The sequence below is a fragment of the Gobius niger genome (genome assembly GCF_951799975.1).
Source record: "Gobius niger genome assembly, chromosome: 11".
Taxonomy (NCBI): Eukaryota; Metazoa; Chordata; class Actinopteri; order Gobiiformes; family Gobiidae; genus Gobius; species Gobius niger.
This window is the reverse complement of record NC_136862.1, coordinates 10,652,646-10,669,473: the sequence shown is the minus strand read 5'-3', so window position 1 is coordinate 10,669,473 and position 16,828 is coordinate 10,652,646. Positions and strand designations below refer to the sequence as shown.

Here is a 16,828-nt window from a genome sequence, read left to right as displayed (position 1 = left end):
TATCTATCTATCTATCTATCTATCTATCTATCTATCTATCTATCTAATTAGAATATCATGAAAAAGTGCTTCTGTTATTCAACTTAAACTGTGAAACCAATATATGATAAACTCATTACAGGCAAAGTGAGAGATGTATAGCCTTTATTTGTTATCATTTTGATTATTATGGCTCACAGCCCAAATTAAAAATGGATTGTGAGTCATAATCATCAAAATCATAACAAACAAACGCTATACATCTCTCACTTTGCCTGCAATGAGTCTATATCATATAGTAGTTTCACAGTTTTAAGTTGAATAACAGCAGTAAATGCACTTTTTCATGATATTCTAATTATATGACAAGCACCTGTGTATAAATAATCAGCGAGTCATAACACTAAAATAAACAGTTTGGATATTTCATGTGATAAAAGATTTCAGAAGCGCAATAAAAAAAACACATTTGACTATCTGACCAATAGCAATAATAATCACTGACGAGTCGACCATGGACTGGTTAACAGCCGCCATAATAAATAGCAGGTGACTGATGGCAGTGGTCTGGGGGGTGGTTATGCAGCAGATTATTTCTCTGTGTTTGTGTGTTTGCGTATGTGTGCGCTGAGTGATTGAGGCTGACAGCGGCCTCTGTATTGCTGGCTGGCCGGCAGATTTAGCCGACCTGTTTTAGACATCCTAATCTGGATTAACAGCAGCAGTGTGTCAGTGGGGACGACTGCCACCCCCACACGTTAACACTTCACCTGCTTCTCCTGCGCTCGCCCTGCCACACCTCCACAACCACAAGTTTACTTCACCGTCCAGTCACTAAGGTGTTCTTTATTTGTGTTTTACGGTTCAGCTTGTTCCTAAAAGAGCCAGAGTTGGGACTTCTTGCCCACGTCACACCGCCTGTCCTGTATCTTTAGGGGGGAAGGGCAGTTGGACAGGGATTATGCCAGCTCAGTCCTCTTGCCTACTTCCCTATTTGCTGGTGCAGCTGCAGGACGAGCTGTTGCACTATTTCACAAAACATCTACTGTCAACTTTCCGCATAAATGAAGTCAGGATGCTGCAGCTGCATTTCACATTTGTGGAAGAAGAAGAAAAAAAACAAGCAAATGAAATAACAGCCCATTCAATCTATAAATTAAAGCGAAAAACAAAGTCTTGCAAGATTGAGATACACTTAACATCCATATAAACCTGTCACAATCAAGCGGAAACAGCCTTAGTCCAAAAAGATGCCAATGTCCATCGGTCCACAGATGAAATGAGTAAAGTTTGTGTCCCACAGCGTCCCTGAGCAGCACCTCCTCTGTCCATGGTGCTCTTCTCTTCTTCCCCTCATCTTCTTTTATCTCCTTTTGGTCTTAATTTTCCTCCGAGTTCACACTTTGAACTATATACTGTGCCAAAGCTTCCCACAGCCGCTTTCCCTGGTGCACTACTGAACGGATTGCTCGGTCTTTCCTCCCTTTATCTGGAGATAAGATACTTACTTTTCAGATAAAGCATATTATGATAAATCAAATGAGCTTGTCGGTTTTGTGCATCTGGGTGTTTGTGTGTGTGGCCGTGTTCACAGCATGTGTGAACAAAGCGGTTTTGGAGTTAAACCGGTCACTTATGTGTCACTTACCAGGATGACATGTGGAAGCCTCAAACTTTGGGTGATAAGTGGGATATGACAAGGGATTTTGGGTTGATTTAACATATGATAAATATTTATTCACTCATACAGGAAAGTAGGCCATATCATTTAATTCACAATAATGAGGGTCATGTTCTATACATATGAGGCTACACATGTATCAAAGGGTTAAACTGAGTCACAGTCAGCACTAAAATCACCTGAGAAAATCCCACTTACTGATTATGATACACATAACATTATAGTATTGTGACAAACTTGTTTTTATGTGTTTCCCATGTGAATAATATGACAGAAGTGATGTTAATGAAACACCATGCTGATGACAAGGCCTGTTATGTTAGTTTGTGTGCTGTCTCTTTTCTTTTGGCTGAGATGGTGTTGTGCAGCCTGTTGCTTCCCTGTGATGCTGTGGTGTGTGTGTGTGTTAGTGTGTGGGGTGGGAGGGGTTTTGTGAAGCCACTTGCTCCCTCTAATTAGCAGCGTGTGCCGGTAAAGGAACTCACTGAGGCGACTTGAGGCAGGAGCGCAGACATCCCACTCCATTTCACCTGCGGGATGAGTTAAAAGAGAGAGACGTTCAGCTTGTGGATAAGAGTAGTCAGTAGCGTGCTGTGCGTGCTGATGCTCAGCTGACCCTCAGTAAAAGCTCTAATTGCACTTTTGGAACAAACTCCAGAGGTTAGTGCAGCACTTGAGCGGCAGAGGCGCGCGGCTCGTTGCCTCAGCTCAGCTGTTTGGGGGCGCACAAAGGCGCGTGGTGCGTCCGACAGAACAAGTCAGCGACAGGACTTAACAGCCGCCTGCAAGGATGATGTCCTACATAAAGCAACCCCATTACACCATGAACGGGTTAAATTTGCCTGCGCCAGGAATGGATGTGCTGCACACGACCGTCGCTTACCCCTGTAAGTACGACTTTAAATACTTCCAAACTATTAGGCTATTGAATTGTCATCACTAAAACTTTACTAAAGATCGTTGGATTATGTCTATGTTCTAATATTTAATAAATAGGAAAACAAAGCTCTTAAATCCGTGCGTAACGCGCTCCTTGTTATCGAGATTTACGTTTATGTTCCGACGTATGTCATTGCAATGAGAAAATGTATTTATCTAGCCTTGTTGTTTTGAATAATATAATTGGTTGAGGCTGTGGGTTTATTAAAACTTAAAGTAAAATTCTACGCACATGGATCTTTTTTATTTCTTATCTTCAAACAAAAAGTATGAATAACATTTTGCGCTTCTCCTCGGCACCATTATCTTTGAATACATTTAGCATCAGTGGAGAAGTTGTTGCTTAGCTTCATAGTGTTGTTTTGCCTATTTGTTTTTTCTTTACACTTTCTGCCAAGTTTTTCGATTCTTCGTTTGGAAAGACAGACAAATGTTTTATAATTTCTGACATGGTTTATATTTGATGAAACAACTACGAATCTAACAATAGGAATAGGCTACTGGCAAAAATGTTAACTATAATAATCATCATTTTGCCTTTGACCTTTAACAATCTTCATATTTAGTTTGAAACTGTTTCAGTAAAATTCTAAAAACATTATTTCTTCAAATAACACAGTGTCTGAATATGCAGCCACTCCACGAAAACAGCGCAGAGAGCGCACCACCTTCACCAGGACACAGCTGGACATCCTGGAAGCCCTCTTCTCTAAAACCCGTTACCCAGACATCTTCATGAGGGAGGAGGTGGCGCTCAAGATCAACCTGCCTGAGTCACGTGTGCAGGTACAGCAGAGGACGATACACGACACTCACCGGACAATTGTCACATTCTGTACAATAATGTGTCTAATGTGAAGTTAACAAACATAACTCTCAGTCTCACTGAAGCTTTTGAAACATGAGCCTTTATCACATCATTTTGATCCATCTCAGAGTAGCTCAGATTCATGACCTTTGATGTGTTTTCTGATCTGCAGGTGTGGTTTAAAAACCGCCGAGCTAAATGCCGCCAGCAGGCCCAGCAGAGCACAGGACAGTCCAAGCCCCGTCCCCCAAAGAAGAAGACCTCTCCACCTCAGGAGCCTAGTATGCCTGAGCCTATCCCAAACCCAGCTGGTTCCTATAGCCCGTCCTCTGCCCAGTCGGGGCCCACATTGGCCCCTATCTCTAGCACTGGCAACACTTCAGTGTCCATTTGGAGCCCGGCCATCTCGCCCCTTCCAGACCCCCTGGCTTCCTCTGCTAACCCCTGTATGCAGCGACCCTCTCCTTACCCCATGAGCTACGGCCAGCCCTCCGCCTACAGCCAGGGCTACGCCAGCACCACCTCCTACTTCACAGGCCTGGACTGCAGTGCCTACCTGTCGCCCATGCACTCGCAGCTGTCGGGGACCGGTGGAGCCCTCAGTCCAATCACTGTGCCCTCTATGGGGGGCTCTCTGAGCCAGTCCCCCGCCTCTCTGTCCTCGCAGGGCTACAGCACTGCCTCCTCTCTGGGGTTCACTTCTGTGGACTGCCTGGACTACAAAGACCAACAGGCCTGGAAACTGGGCTTCACCACCATGGACTGTCTGGACCACAAAGACCAGAACTCCTGGAAGTTCCAAGTGCTGTAAAGAGCCAAAAATATCAAACCACAGCATTTTCAGAAAGAGCCCTGTTATCTTTCGTTTTCATTTTTATGTTGTAGGGATTAATTTCTTTTTCTATTTCTTCCTGTGTAGCAAAGCGTTTAGTTTAAAAGATTTTGAAGATGAAGGGACCAATGACTGCCTAAAACTTAACCCTTTTAAGATAGAAACAAACGCCTTTAACAAGTTTGTAAAGACTTTGGAAATGCACTGAGCCGTCTCTTTACTGTGAGTAACAGTGTATACCGGTGTACTTCATAAAACTCTTTGTCTTAGTGTGGACGGAGCGCTGCTTTGTCAGGAAGGAGCCCTGACAATCCGCCAGCCTCCACTCTTTCCTTTTACCGTATATTACTGTTTGTGATATTGTTATTTCAGTTACTTTAGTGAGTTGTTAACCTTTAATACTCAATAGTTGCCCCTTTATCATCCTTCTGTTGGTGGGCATTATTTATGTAGTTATTTAGAGTCATATTATTGTTTCTACATTGTATCGGTCATTATAACCGGCTTTTAGTTGTGTTGACTCAATGTCTATCCATCAGTATTATGTCAGTGTTACAGCTGACACCGTGTGGAGGTGAAGTGGCCGTGTTCCTGTCAGGTCCGGACCCGCACGTTCGTCACACAAACGCATGGCTCTCACTGGTCCATCTTGGTTATTTTAGCTTATCTGATTCTGGGACTGTCCCAATCCTCTTAGCCTCCCTTCAGCAATGCCCTAAGTGAATTAGTTAGGATTATTGCCCTCTCCCCCTATGCTTCCATTGCCCATTTCACCCATCTCAGACTCTTCTTCTACTACTTCCACGTTTATTCATCCATCTTGCTTTTTTTTCTTCTTTTTCTTCTATTTAACATTTGCAGTATTCTCTCTTCCTACCTCCACCCTTTTCAACGTCTGAAATGTCATCGTTTGCTGCCTTTTGCTTCATCTTGTACTTGCTGTATCAAGCTTTCCTTCTTTTCTTTTATAAACTTTAATAGTCTGGTAGATATCTGCCTATCTACTGCTTTGATTCTCTCCCCTTCCCAAGCTCCCCAGCTCCTACAACCAGTGGCTAATCCTGATGTGACCTGCTTCCTGCCATGCAAACTTGACGGCGTCAACATGTGAAAATATAAATGTGAGATTTGATGGATTGTAAAAAAAAGAAGAATAACAAAGATGATGGACAATTTCTGCAAAGGCCTGTTGTAAAAATGAATAGCTATTGATTGTTGCTCCTGCCATGTTTGATAGCTTTCCATAGCATATTACAAAGGTATAGTCACAGACGCACAACAAACTCGTCTTCTATGTTATCTAATTTAATAATTTAAATAAATAAATTATCAACACTGTGAGGTTTCATCATATCACAATGAAACAATAAACTTCAGCGCTGTTTTCCATGCTGGTGTGATGTAAGATGCGGGACATATATAGTATAAGCGGCAGAGACATTTCAGAGCATTTTTCCACACTCATCACTGACCTAATCCCACTCTGCGCTGCCGCTTAATCCCCGGCCCTCCCGCTCTGTGGTACGATTGGTTAATCCCTGTGTCTCCGTGCCGTGATTGGTTCACCTCTCCTGCAGGGTGCACAGTTCTTGTAATCTCCCCCTCAGCACTGAGACGGACATTTGGGCTGTAATCCCAGGCAGCAGCAGATGTGATGGGGGAGGGACAGGACCCTGCAGACCTTGAGGAAGGTGAACCAGAAGACAAAGCTGTCAGCTGTGGGAAGAAAATGTGCAGGTGGTCAAATTAGGGTTGGACGATAAGATGAACAAATTAATCAGGATTTATTTATTTTTCTCATATTGATCAATCTCGATATTCAGTTTCATAATAAAATAAATACATATAGCTGATTTATCACCTTAGACATATCTTTTATACAAACCTCAGCTCAAACAAAAACAATACTTTCCTCCTGTATCATTTTACACACAAACATGTCCCATTGTATCATCAAAACTCCAAAACTTGATGTTTCTTCTACCAAAGAAATTACAATTATAAAGATCCAGTATGATTATTTACAAAGTAGAGATTGTGATTTCAGGTAATTGGCCAGCCCCAGGTAAAATATAGGAGGGGCCCAGCTTGTGCAGTAAGAGAGGAGTAAATTGTTAAAAATCCTAAATGAATTGTGTGCTTGGCTTAAATGCCATAATAAGAAACTGGGAATGATTAGGTGTTTAGTTTTACCTTAATCTATTTCACAAACTGGTCCCTATCTATAGGTCTCTGGGTCATAGGACCAAAGGCTAATCCTTTATCTCTTGAGGGAAGTGCAAAGATAGTAGAGCGGGTCCTCTCATGATCGGAAGGTCGAGGGTTCGAATCCCAGCTCCTGAAGATGTGTCCTTGGGCAAGACACTTTACCACACCAGTGTCTGTGTACACTGGTGTGTGAATGAGAGAGTGAATGGGTGACTGGCTCCTTGATGTATAAAGTGCTTTGGGCCTGATGAAGGTAGAAAAGCGCAATATAAGTTGAGACCATTTATCATAATAAATTGACCTCATCAATACAAGAATCATCCCTACAAAACAAAACAAAAACCCTGATAACCTCTGTTATACCCAGACATGTAATCAGTGTCGGGGAGAATACTTTAATTGTATTTAGTTCCTAAATACTTGCCTTAAAATGTGTTTTGTGTTTTTTGTGTGTAACATATTTTACTTTGTCTAATCAGAGTACTGTATTCTGAATACTTTGATTACTTTTAGAATACTTTCACATTGATTGTCATTATATTTATGTATGAATATGGCAAAAATGAAGACTACGATTGTTGGAAAACCTGTTATAAACTCACTAACCATTAAATAGGAACTCAAAAACTCTCTTGGCAAATGCACAGCAGATACAGCATCATGTGACACATGTGCAGTGTTTGTATGAACTGTGGCATAAGGAGTTTTAATTCTTTATTTTAGGAGAAAAAACAGGTCAACATTAAAAGTTCTTTCTTAATGTTGTGCAATATGGAGCTAAAATGTAATGATTGAGGACTGGGATGTACAGTATGTCCGTGATATTTGGAAAGTAACTGTATTCTAAATAATCTCAAATGAAACAGTCAAGAGAGTAAGAGTAACTTTATCAGAATAGTTACTCAAAATAACAACACCCCAACACTGCATATAACGCACACTCACCAAACCATTATCTGAGACAAGAAACAAGAGAAGAGCTGGAAACAAACAAATAAACAGTTTTTAACACAATGCTCTGAAGACGACCGGTTTTGTTGGTCGAAACGAGTTGGCGGACTTATATTCCCCCTCAGTCATGCAAAAAGACCAAAGATGTTGTTAGCATTTGGCCTCTCCCAATGTATTCCTATAGCTCCAAACGGGAGGGACGCTGGAAGCTACCACGCTCTTCCATGGTCACAAACAACAGGTAGCCATCAACTCGTCTAAGCTCAGGTAAGAACATATCTCAGTATGTTAAAACGGTGGCCTGTTCCTTTAAGGACTTTTAGTGCCTCGGATCTACTTGTCACACCTACTGGACTTACCAAGGCAAGTTTCGTATAACTCGAAACAGTTTTTTAACATTGAAATGTTGGCCGAGTTGCCTCTACACCTGCTGCGGGTCCAGATCATTGGGGGGACGTTTAATGCACTGACCGTAGTGTTTCCAGTGTGTGCCACTAGAGGGCGCGCTGAAACCACGTATAAGCGCTTCTCTTGAATCCATGATGGTATGTCATCAACAGGCCTCTACATGTGGTCGATTAACCATTTTCAGAAATACAACAGAAAATATCCCTCATTTAGTGATGAAAACATAAATTAACAAGGCGACAACAAAACTTAACTGGACTAACGACTCCTTTTTATTCTGAATCCATAATCTTACGCTCAATAAGAAACACACGGTCACCAGTTTGTTTTAACACCAATTTATTAACACCATCATATGAGAAATTTGGAAAATACAAAGATCAGCTTTTAAGTGTTTTGAGAAGTAAAAATATAAAAGACAGCAATTGAGGTTATATTGTCACAAATTTTGAAAGGACAGAATCTACAGAGAGTTTGGATAGACATACAAACCTTAGACATGCAAACCATAAAGTGTTATGGCAGCCATAATTGTGAAGATTAGAAACCAAGCAAAAGAAGACTGATTCTAGAGCTTTAGTGGATAAAATGATGAATTGCGCCCCTGTGTGGCTGCAAATAGAAATAGCTGTTTCCAACGTGGGAAATCAAATCTGGGGGGGCAAAAAATACCAAATATTCCTGACATTATCACTTATTTTACCACTTGACTTTAATGATGCTTAAGAAGAAAATAAAAGTTGTGTGTAAAAAACAAAACACCATATCAACAACAATAATCAAAAGTCTTGAGCAAGAGATTCAGGTTTGTCGAGTACAAAGGTTAAACAAATCAAAGCCCACATGTTCACGATACGGACCTCCACCTCCTCCCAATGAGAGGGTTCCAGTGGGAGAGGGAGGGTGAAGTGGGACAGAGAGGCGGAGGTCCGACCAGTCTGAGGCCTCGGGACTAGTTTTTAATAGCACCCTGCTGTGGAAGTTGCAGCTCCCCTTAAGCAGACCAGTCCCTCCGCTACATCCATCAATATGAGATGTTTCCCACACAAACTGCTCTTAATGATCTCCTCCAACAGCCTGACTCCTATGAAGCTCATTAAGACGCACACTTCACGATGTGCACATGTGTGTTTGATCTGAAGAACCCTTAACATGCACAAAGATACCCTAAAACATTTGGTGAAGACAACAAAACTAGCAGAGACTAAACTCTCTTCATAGTGATTACTCTAAAGTCTACAGAGAAGCTGGGCAACCTGGGGAGGCGTGTGAGCGGGACGGGGAGGGGGAGTGAGGATAGGGGATAGGGAAAGACTGAGAAAGAACAAAACAATGAGGTGAGCTGTCTAGGCACGCTCTCCACGGATGCGACGGGCCAGCTGGATGTCTTTGGGCATGATGGTGACGCGTTTGGCATGAATGGCACACAGGTTAGTGTCCTCAAAGAGACCCACCAGGTATGCCTCGCTGGCCTCCTGCAGAGAAAGCAAAGCAGACCAAAGCCTCAGAGCAAGTCACGTGATTGATTGATGTGGACGGATGTGTTTGTTTGAGGTTATATTCAAACCTGCAACGCGCCGATGGCAGCGCTCTGGAAACGCAGGTCAGTCTTGAAGTCTTGAGCGATCTCCCTGACCAGACGCTGGAAGGGCAGCTTGCGGATCAGCAGCTCAGTGGACTTCTGGTATCGGCGAATCTCTCTCAGAGCGACAGTACCAGGCCTGAAAACATAAAATCACCACATTACACCGGTTTTAGAATCGCTGCAGTGGGTACCGACTCCCCGTGTATTGCAGGATCAACTTTAAAGTTCTTTAATGTTTTTTAAAATGTCTTAATGGTCTTTCAGAACTGCTTTTACCTTATGAACCTTCACGGCCCCTTTGCTCCTCCGGCAGGGGTCTCCTAGTTAATCCTAAAGTCAACAAAAAGACTCACGGCGAGGCGTCTTTCCAATATTATGGAACGATCTGCCGGAGGCGCTCAGGGCTGCAGAGAACCTTTTTAGCTTAGCTTTTAGCTGATATCTATTTATTCATTTTAGTCCCATTTATCTATTTACTAATTTTGATAGCTTGATATTTATTGATATTTTGGTATTTATTTCTAGTTTCTTACTGGCTTTCACTTTTTATCTGCTTCTTATAGTTTTAGAATCTCCAGTGTCTGCTCTGCCTCAGGAGCGGTGACTGGCTGTGGCTGTGTGGGTGCTGTCATGTGGGTGCCCAGGTGGAGGTGTGGTGTCTCTGCCGCACTTCCCCTTGTGTCGGCGCCCGGGCAGCCGCAGCTGGTCTGCTGTTCCCGGGGAGGACGGCTCCTCTGATGGGGTTTCCTCACCTTGGTCATCTGTGCCCGGCCTTATGTACTTGATTTTGATTCTGTGTTTGAGTGTGAGCGTAGGGTAAAAGGTAGGGGGTGTAGGTGTGTGTGTGTATTGTGATAACTGTATATATTGGGAGGGTGGGAGGTTTTGGACGGGCGATAATGTTTTTAATGTCTTTTTAAATGTCAAGCACTTTGCACTCTATAAATAAAGATTGATTGATTGATAAAATCATATCTTGAATGACTAATATATCAACCAAAACGAACGACAGAAGCCAATTCAATTTCTTAGAGTGGATTATTGCTTTTAATTGAGTGTAATATTCCTGTATGGTTCACCTGTAACGATGAGGCTTCTTCACACCACCGGTTGAGGGAGCACTCTTACGAGCAGCCTTTGTTGCCAGCTGCTTACGGGGAGCCTTTCCTCCAGTGGACTTACGGGCGGTCTGCTTAGTACGAGCCATGGCGACACAGTATCACTACAAGACAGAAAAACAGTCAAGAATATGCCATAGAAGCACACAAAACACTATTATGATTAATGGTAAATATGTAAATCATAAACTAAAAAAGGTTTCATGTTATTTAAATGCCATGAATTTAAATACGGCATGCAAGTGTATTTTTTGTTGTCCTATCCTAGGCATTCTTGTTTGAAACTTAACTCAATGTTATTGCATGTCAGCATCACTTTCATTTCCTGTTTTTTTTTTTTTCTTTTTTTACCTTTTCTTTATCTCTCGTCGCAAAACAAAACAAAAACAACTTCTGGTCCACTTTGGCAGCAGCTGCACCTTGAAAAAAACAATCCAATGTGGCCCCAAAGCAACAACGCCAATCAAATCTAGACTGAATATGGGCCAATGCACTTCGGGCCTAAAGATCTTTCGGACCAATAAAAGCCCTTTTTGTAATGTTTAAGGCGGGACAAACAACGCAGTCCCCGCCTCTTACCGCAAGGATATGGCCGCAGACTCGTATGAATCTACCGAAATACAGGTTCAGACTAAGGCGCAAACTTTGGCGTTTTCCACAACAATTACGCAACGCGCGCGCACAAAAACAACAACAGCGTGTACCGGAGAAGTGCGACTACCAGTGGAGCTTTGTTACTCTTTTAAAAAACGATCAAATCTAAGCGAACTAGCGAGGTAAAGACGGGCATTGAAAGTGGAGCACGTATTTCAGCAGTGGAAGCGCGGAGCCGTGTTTCTCTGCCTGTGCATCGGGCCAACTGCTTTTCTCCCCCCTTCGCAGCGTCGGGAAAACACGCCGTTTTATCGCAAAAAACGCACTTATTTCCGGGAATTTCTTCAGAAAACAGTGACTAGAGTTGTTCATCTCAAAAATCATGGCGGAAAATGTGACTTACCGAGCGTGATATTTGGGTTTTTTCTCGAAGCGGCACTGGTGTGTTGTGGTTGTCTCGCACAGTGTCAGATATTTACTATCTCTCACACAATGGAAGCGGAGGGAGCAGGGGCAAAATGGCGGCGGTGTCAATCATCTGTCTCCCACAATGCATCTGCCAACTTCTGTAAACACTGCTTTACAGAGAAACTTTCAAGATGCTCACACTGAAAATAACGTATAAAATATCAAAACGTGATATCAACATTTATGATTGTATATTATATTAAATATGCAGCTGTGTTGATTTTCAGTTTTTAAATTCCCAGAAATTGCCACAAAAACGAGGGCTACACAACATTTAAGAAGTTAAGTTCCGACTATGTTTACAGTGATTGGATTTCACAAATGCTTTATAACACCAACAAATATAAAAAAAAATCTGGCATTTTTCTTTAATTTGATGTTGAAATCATCTTGAGACACGGGCACTTTGCAACCCCTGGGTGGCCGTGGCAAGACGCAGGGGGGCCCACAATAATAATGTAATTTACACAAATCTTTTTTTATTATAAATTAATTAGCATAAAAATACAACAGTGGAAATGGGTTGAATTAGTCTATGCAGTCTATTAAGTAGGTTTGAACGCATGGAAGAAATGTCATATCTCGATATTTATGCCAGATATCTCGATATCGGTACAACTATGGGTTTGGTGAAAACCAAGCATTAAAAAAAAAAAAACACATAATACAAAAGAGGGCAGTTACATTGATGAAAATCTATATCTTTTATATCTTGCTTTTTCGATATTAATATGTTGAATGTTCATATCTCGATATCGATACAATAGCGATATATCTTTCAGCCCTACTATGAAGTTCATAGGAATTGGTTATATCAATTTCTAGCCAATTTATGTTTTATTTAAATGTGTGGACCCCTTGCAATGCCTCTGCTCATGGGAACTGCAGGGGGTTCCAAACCCGCTGTGCTAGGGTATGTAGGAATTGCATTTTTGGATAAAAAGTACCCATCTCTATCCTCAAATATGAACCTTTAAATAAAATATTGTAATGGTTCATTCATATACAAAATCCTTAAAGGCAGATGTGTTTATTTTTTCTGTTAAGTGTCTAATTACAGAGCAGAGCTGGATGTTGCCAGATAACTTACCTTAAAAAGCGCACTTTTTAATGGACTAACTTGCTTCTTAAGGTCCATATAGATTTAAAAGATGTATTAAGATTTTAATCTAAAGGGTATTTCATCATTCTTCTCATCATCTCTTACAAGGTGTTTAGCAGTATTTTATTTCTAAGAAAGAATGAGAAGTTGAAAGAGCTTTGCAGTGGGAAAACAATTCCCAAGTACCTTCACTAAAATGACTAAAAAGAGATTTATTTCGGAACAGACGGCTTTATTTTCGACGCGACCAAGATACGATTAGTCTGAGAGGTTTCACATTCAAGTACACAAACCTTAAGTCCATGCCCCGTCTGAGGCTGTAAAGGCAAGAGGAGCAAAAATCTGTCAGCAACAGAGGTCAGGGATGGTGATACAACCTGGATAAAGACTTAATCTATTGTATATGATCACTCAAAAAGGCATGTAGTATATTATTTACTAATGCACTAAACATCGAGTTAGGCCTATGGACAAACGTCTGCAGCTACCAATGGCCAAATGTTAGTATAGTAATAAATTCTGAGTAATATACCATGTGTCAACCCTGAAATGAGGCAGCAACACAAGTATGTTTGTGCAATTGGACAAAAGTTGACAGCAGAGTTCTCAGGGATAATATTTAAGGCTCACTGAGTTGTTTGATGGACAAAGCAGCAGCATTGTGTTCTTTACCCCACTGATCAAGGGGGCACATTTTTCAGCTTTATTATTTTCTTAGTCCAGGTCACCAAAATACCACATGTCTGATGAAAAAAAGGGGGAAAAAACATCTTACACAATTCAAGGTGCCACATGTACCGTTCAAACCTCCATCCTATACCATATGTGCAAGATGAGCTTGGACTGTGCCAAATCATTTGGTCCCTCTTCCAATGAAGAACAGACAAGCACCAAAACATCCCTTAAGAAACCACAGAAATTATTTTATAGCACAGATACAGATACATAAATGGCACAGTCACAGAAAAAAAAGTCTTCAACTGAAGTGAAATAACTGCAGTTCGTTTATCACTGGATACTTGAGAAACAAGTACACAATTTACTGCTTACGGTGTACCTTTTATCGGAGAGAATGAGATTATGGTTGCTTCTTCAATAAGTTGTGCTCTAATATCCAGAAAAACGCAATATAGTGAAGTACACAGAACTGTTCTGTAAGAGTGCATGCATTTCTAAAATGCAAACTGTAATCCCAGTTGATACCTACCCTCTCCACATCTTAAAAACAAACTGAAATACAACCAATCCCCCTTTTACTAGTGTTTCTATTCATATACATATCTATATTTAGTATATATAATTTACATATCTGTAGTGCCTATTAAATGTACCGTACATTTCTCATATCATATACAATTATGACACTGTCTCAATAAATCACAATAATGACTTCTTGGACAATAATTTCAGTACATTCAGGACTCTGTAAAAAGTCTTACTATGTTCTGTACAATTCATTAAAAATACAGAGGAGCAAAAATAATGGTGAGATAACAGTCCACCGTCCTGCAGAGGCTGCTCAACCTTAGCTCAGTACAGTCCTTTTACACAAAGATTACACATGTCCCCATTGCCCTTAATGCTTTATTCAGTTCTGATCTCAGTCTCTGGCCTCTGCAGGGCCAGCTCAGCCTGAATGAAGGCGCCCTGTCCCAGTGCAGTGGAATAGGCTCTGTTGTTGTGAGTCACTGTAAATCCTGACCCAGGGTAGGAGCCTGGGGCACCCCGTTTCTGTACAGGGGCCAGAGGTGCTGGATGATAATCATCCAGGTTATCATAATGGGATTGTACCACTTTAGCATGGAGTTTCTGATATGCATATTCACGGTCCAGGTCCGGGTTGCCCTGGCTATATTGTTCTCGGACGCTATGTGAGCGCTCTGGTTTGATTCGGGACACTTCTCTGGGTGGCTCTTCAGAACTGTGGTAGCCACTTTGTGTTTTCCCTTTGTTCTGGGGGTTTTCAGCATCAGGGCCCTCGTAGCGAGTCTGTAAGGTCCTCTTGTTTTGATACTCCTGCTGCCAGTGTTTGGACCTCTCTGCTTGGAGCATGTCATCAGTGGCTTCATATGGGGTGTCATGGCGAGTGCTTTCCTGCTGGTGTGAAACACTGTGGCTCAAAGACGCAGGTTGTGAGTGAGAGGGCTGGCATTTCTTGGCACTGCTTTGCTTGGCGATTCCATCGGACTTCTCCCCTATAGAGCTTCCCTGGACCTGTTTGTCAGTCTCCATATACATGACAGCATCAGGCTCTGACACCATGTGTCTCGGGAGGTAACGACTGTCTTTGCTCTCTGCTGTAACCAGCACAGCCTTGCCCGGGTCTGACTTGCTGCGCAGGTGGAGGGTTTCATAGCTGGATAGGTCTGAGGGGGTGAATAAGCCTACATTGTCATACTGTGACAGTACAGGTCCTTTAATCTTCTGCCGCGCCCTGCTCTCTCGGCGTATGGAGTGCATACGGTAGCGTTCTGACTCCTCTGGGTCCCACGTGAGATAAGCAGGATCCTTGTTCCCGTGGCTGGGCGGAATGTCCCTGCTTACAAAGCTGTGCTCTTTGGCAGGTGGGCCAGCATGATGGGAGAGGTAGTGGTAGCCAGTTGTCTTTGCTCTTGGTCGTCCAGTTCCAGGCCCTGGCTCTCTGTGGGCGTGGAAGTGCCGTATGCGAATAGTGGCATAAGGGTCCATGTCATAGAAGGATGCCTCCACAGGTCCTGAGCCAGAGTATGGACTGTAGCGGTACTGCACCCGTCCGTTCTCGAAGTACGGTTGCAGCTGCGTGACATGGTAGTCTGTCTGGGATGACGACTGCTGCTGCTGCTGCTGCTGCTGCTGCTGCTGCTGCTGCTGCTGCGGCTGCGGCTGCTGCTGCTGCGGCGGGGGCTGCGGATAAGCTTTACAAGGGTACACAGGGCGTTGGTAATAGAAGAGTTCGTCAACCGGAGGGACCTCGGTTCTCTGAATGGGCACAGAGCGGATTGTAGATGGAACATGCATGGAGTGCACTCTGCGGATGGTGGCATAGCTGTGGGCACGTTCATGACCGTACCCCTGATGGCCTGATGCCATGTACACACTCCTAGGGTTCCCTCTGGACTTTATGGAGTGGTGGTAGGACCGGGGGCCTAAAGTGCTATATCTGTTGTCTAGTCGGGCACTATATGGTATTTGGGGCTCAGACTTGGACACATAGGAGGGGTGAGGTGTCATGTTGTCCTGTCGGTAGTGGTGTGGCAAAGACTGGGGGCCCATGGGAATAGGCCTCTGGTGGTAGTAAGCAGATCCAGGGGGCTCTATGAGCACTGGTTCAGCTTTAGTGTGATACATATAGGGAGGCTGGTGCGTGGAAGATTTACGAGGGGACAGAGGATGGTGTGGTGCAGGCTCTTCTGAATGACCCTCACCAAGACCATGGAAGGGGGCATCACTTTGGCTAAGTGCAGCTGTGGCTAGTTTGCTCTCCAGAGTGCGGACAGGGGGAGCTGGAGGCTTGGGTGCATGTGACTCAGTGCTAGGCTGAACTGGTTTGATGGCCTCCCATGGCCTCTCCACAGGCTCAGCAGACGTGGGGGCCACTCTGGCACTGGCCTTGGAGATAAGCTGAGGCTGAGGCGCAGGTTGGGGGGGTTGAGTTGGTGTTTGTGGTTGTGTCTGTTGAACTGAGGCCTTGGGCATATCAGATTGTGCTGGAGGGACAGGTTTTAATTGAGGCTGAGTTTGGTTTTGAACAGAGGCGTGAGGCTGGAGCAGTGAGACCGGAGGTTTTTTAGGCAGTGATGTGGGAGGCGGCCGAACTTCTGTTGGTTTAGGAAGTGTCGGTGGAGGCACAGGGTCTGGTTTAACCTGAAAAACAACACATAAGCAATTATTAGTGTTTAATTAATAATGTTATTTGAATTATGTACATCAATACAACATTTTACAGCTCGTCTCAAATCTGCTCATGCCATGGAAGTAAGGGTGGATGATGCGTAAAAAGAAAAATCAAGATGTTGTTAAGAGTGGATGCAACAATTTTGCTTTTATCCCGCTTTATGTAGACAATCAGAGCTTGTATTAAGTCTTTGGGTTCTTCTGGGAGTTCACACTTCACTGGGATTGGCCAAATCTGCCTCTTACACATTCAGAACATGATGCAGTCTCAACAAAAGGAGT

At 43.0% G+C, this 16,828-nt stretch overlaps 3 protein-coding genes across 7 annotated transcripts in view; 1 reads left to right on the top strand and 2 right to left on the bottom strand.

The window, feature by feature from the left end:
- Positions 1-2,450: 2,450 nt before the first annotated feature.
- On the top strand, positions 2,451-4,218 carry crx (cone-rod homeobox; the record flags this gene model as incomplete). 2 transcript variants are annotated; one of them, XM_079566495.1, is made up of 3 exons in its annotated part: positions 2,451-2,547; positions 3,234-3,385; positions 3,580-4,218. In XM_079566495.1, the coding sequence occupies 3 exons, from the start codon at positions 2,451-2,453 to the stop codon at positions 4,216-4,218; spliced, it is 888 nt and encodes a 295-aa protein (XP_079422621.1). The 2 variants fall into 2 exon arrangements, with proteins under 2 accessions (XP_079422621.1, XP_079422620.1); XM_079566494.1 differs by having other exon boundaries at positions 3,219-3,385.
- Positions 4,219-8,528: 4,310 nt separating this feature from the next.
- h3f3c (H3 histone, family 3C) lies at positions 8,529-11,652 on the bottom strand. The gene is made up of 4 exons (XM_079566591.1): positions 11,507-11,652; positions 10,471-10,613; positions 9,374-9,527; positions 8,529-9,281 (listed from the first exon to the last, which is right to left on the bottom strand). Exons 2-4 carry the CDS (start codon positions 10,596-10,598, stop codon positions 9,153-9,155), a joined length of 411 nt encoding a protein of 136 aa, XP_079422717.1. The 5' UTR covers positions 10,599-10,613; positions 11,507-11,652; the 3' UTR covers positions 8,529-9,152.
- Positions 11,653-12,895: 1,243 nt separating this feature from the next.
- The window catches only part of arhgap32b (Rho GTPase activating protein 32b), a 100,259-nt gene continuing 96,326 nt past the window's right edge, over positions 12,896-16,828 (bottom strand). For all 4 annotated transcript variants that reach the window (XM_079565549.1, XM_079565551.1, XM_079565550.1 and 1 more), the window contains one exon: positions 12,896-16,516. In XM_079565549.1, coding sequence (XP_079421675.1) covers positions 14,258-16,516 — 2,259 coding nt within the window. In that variant the 3' untranslated portion in view covers positions 12,896-14,257. The remainder of the gene's footprint in view (positions 16,517-16,828) is intronic.

Coding starts and splice junctions, on each gene's coding strand:
- h3f3c (XM_079566591.1), bottom strand. CDS start 10,598: ATGGCTCGTACTAAGCAGACCGCCCGTAAGTCCACTGGAGGAAAGGCT. Junction 9,528..10,470: donor AAGAAGCCTCATCGTTACAG/GTGAACCATACA, acceptor TTATGTTTTCAG/GCCTGGTACTGTCGCTCTGA. Junction 9,282..9,373: donor CTGCCATCGGCGCGTTGCAG/GTTTGAATATAA, acceptor CTTTCTCTGCAG/GAGGCCAGCGAGGCATACCT.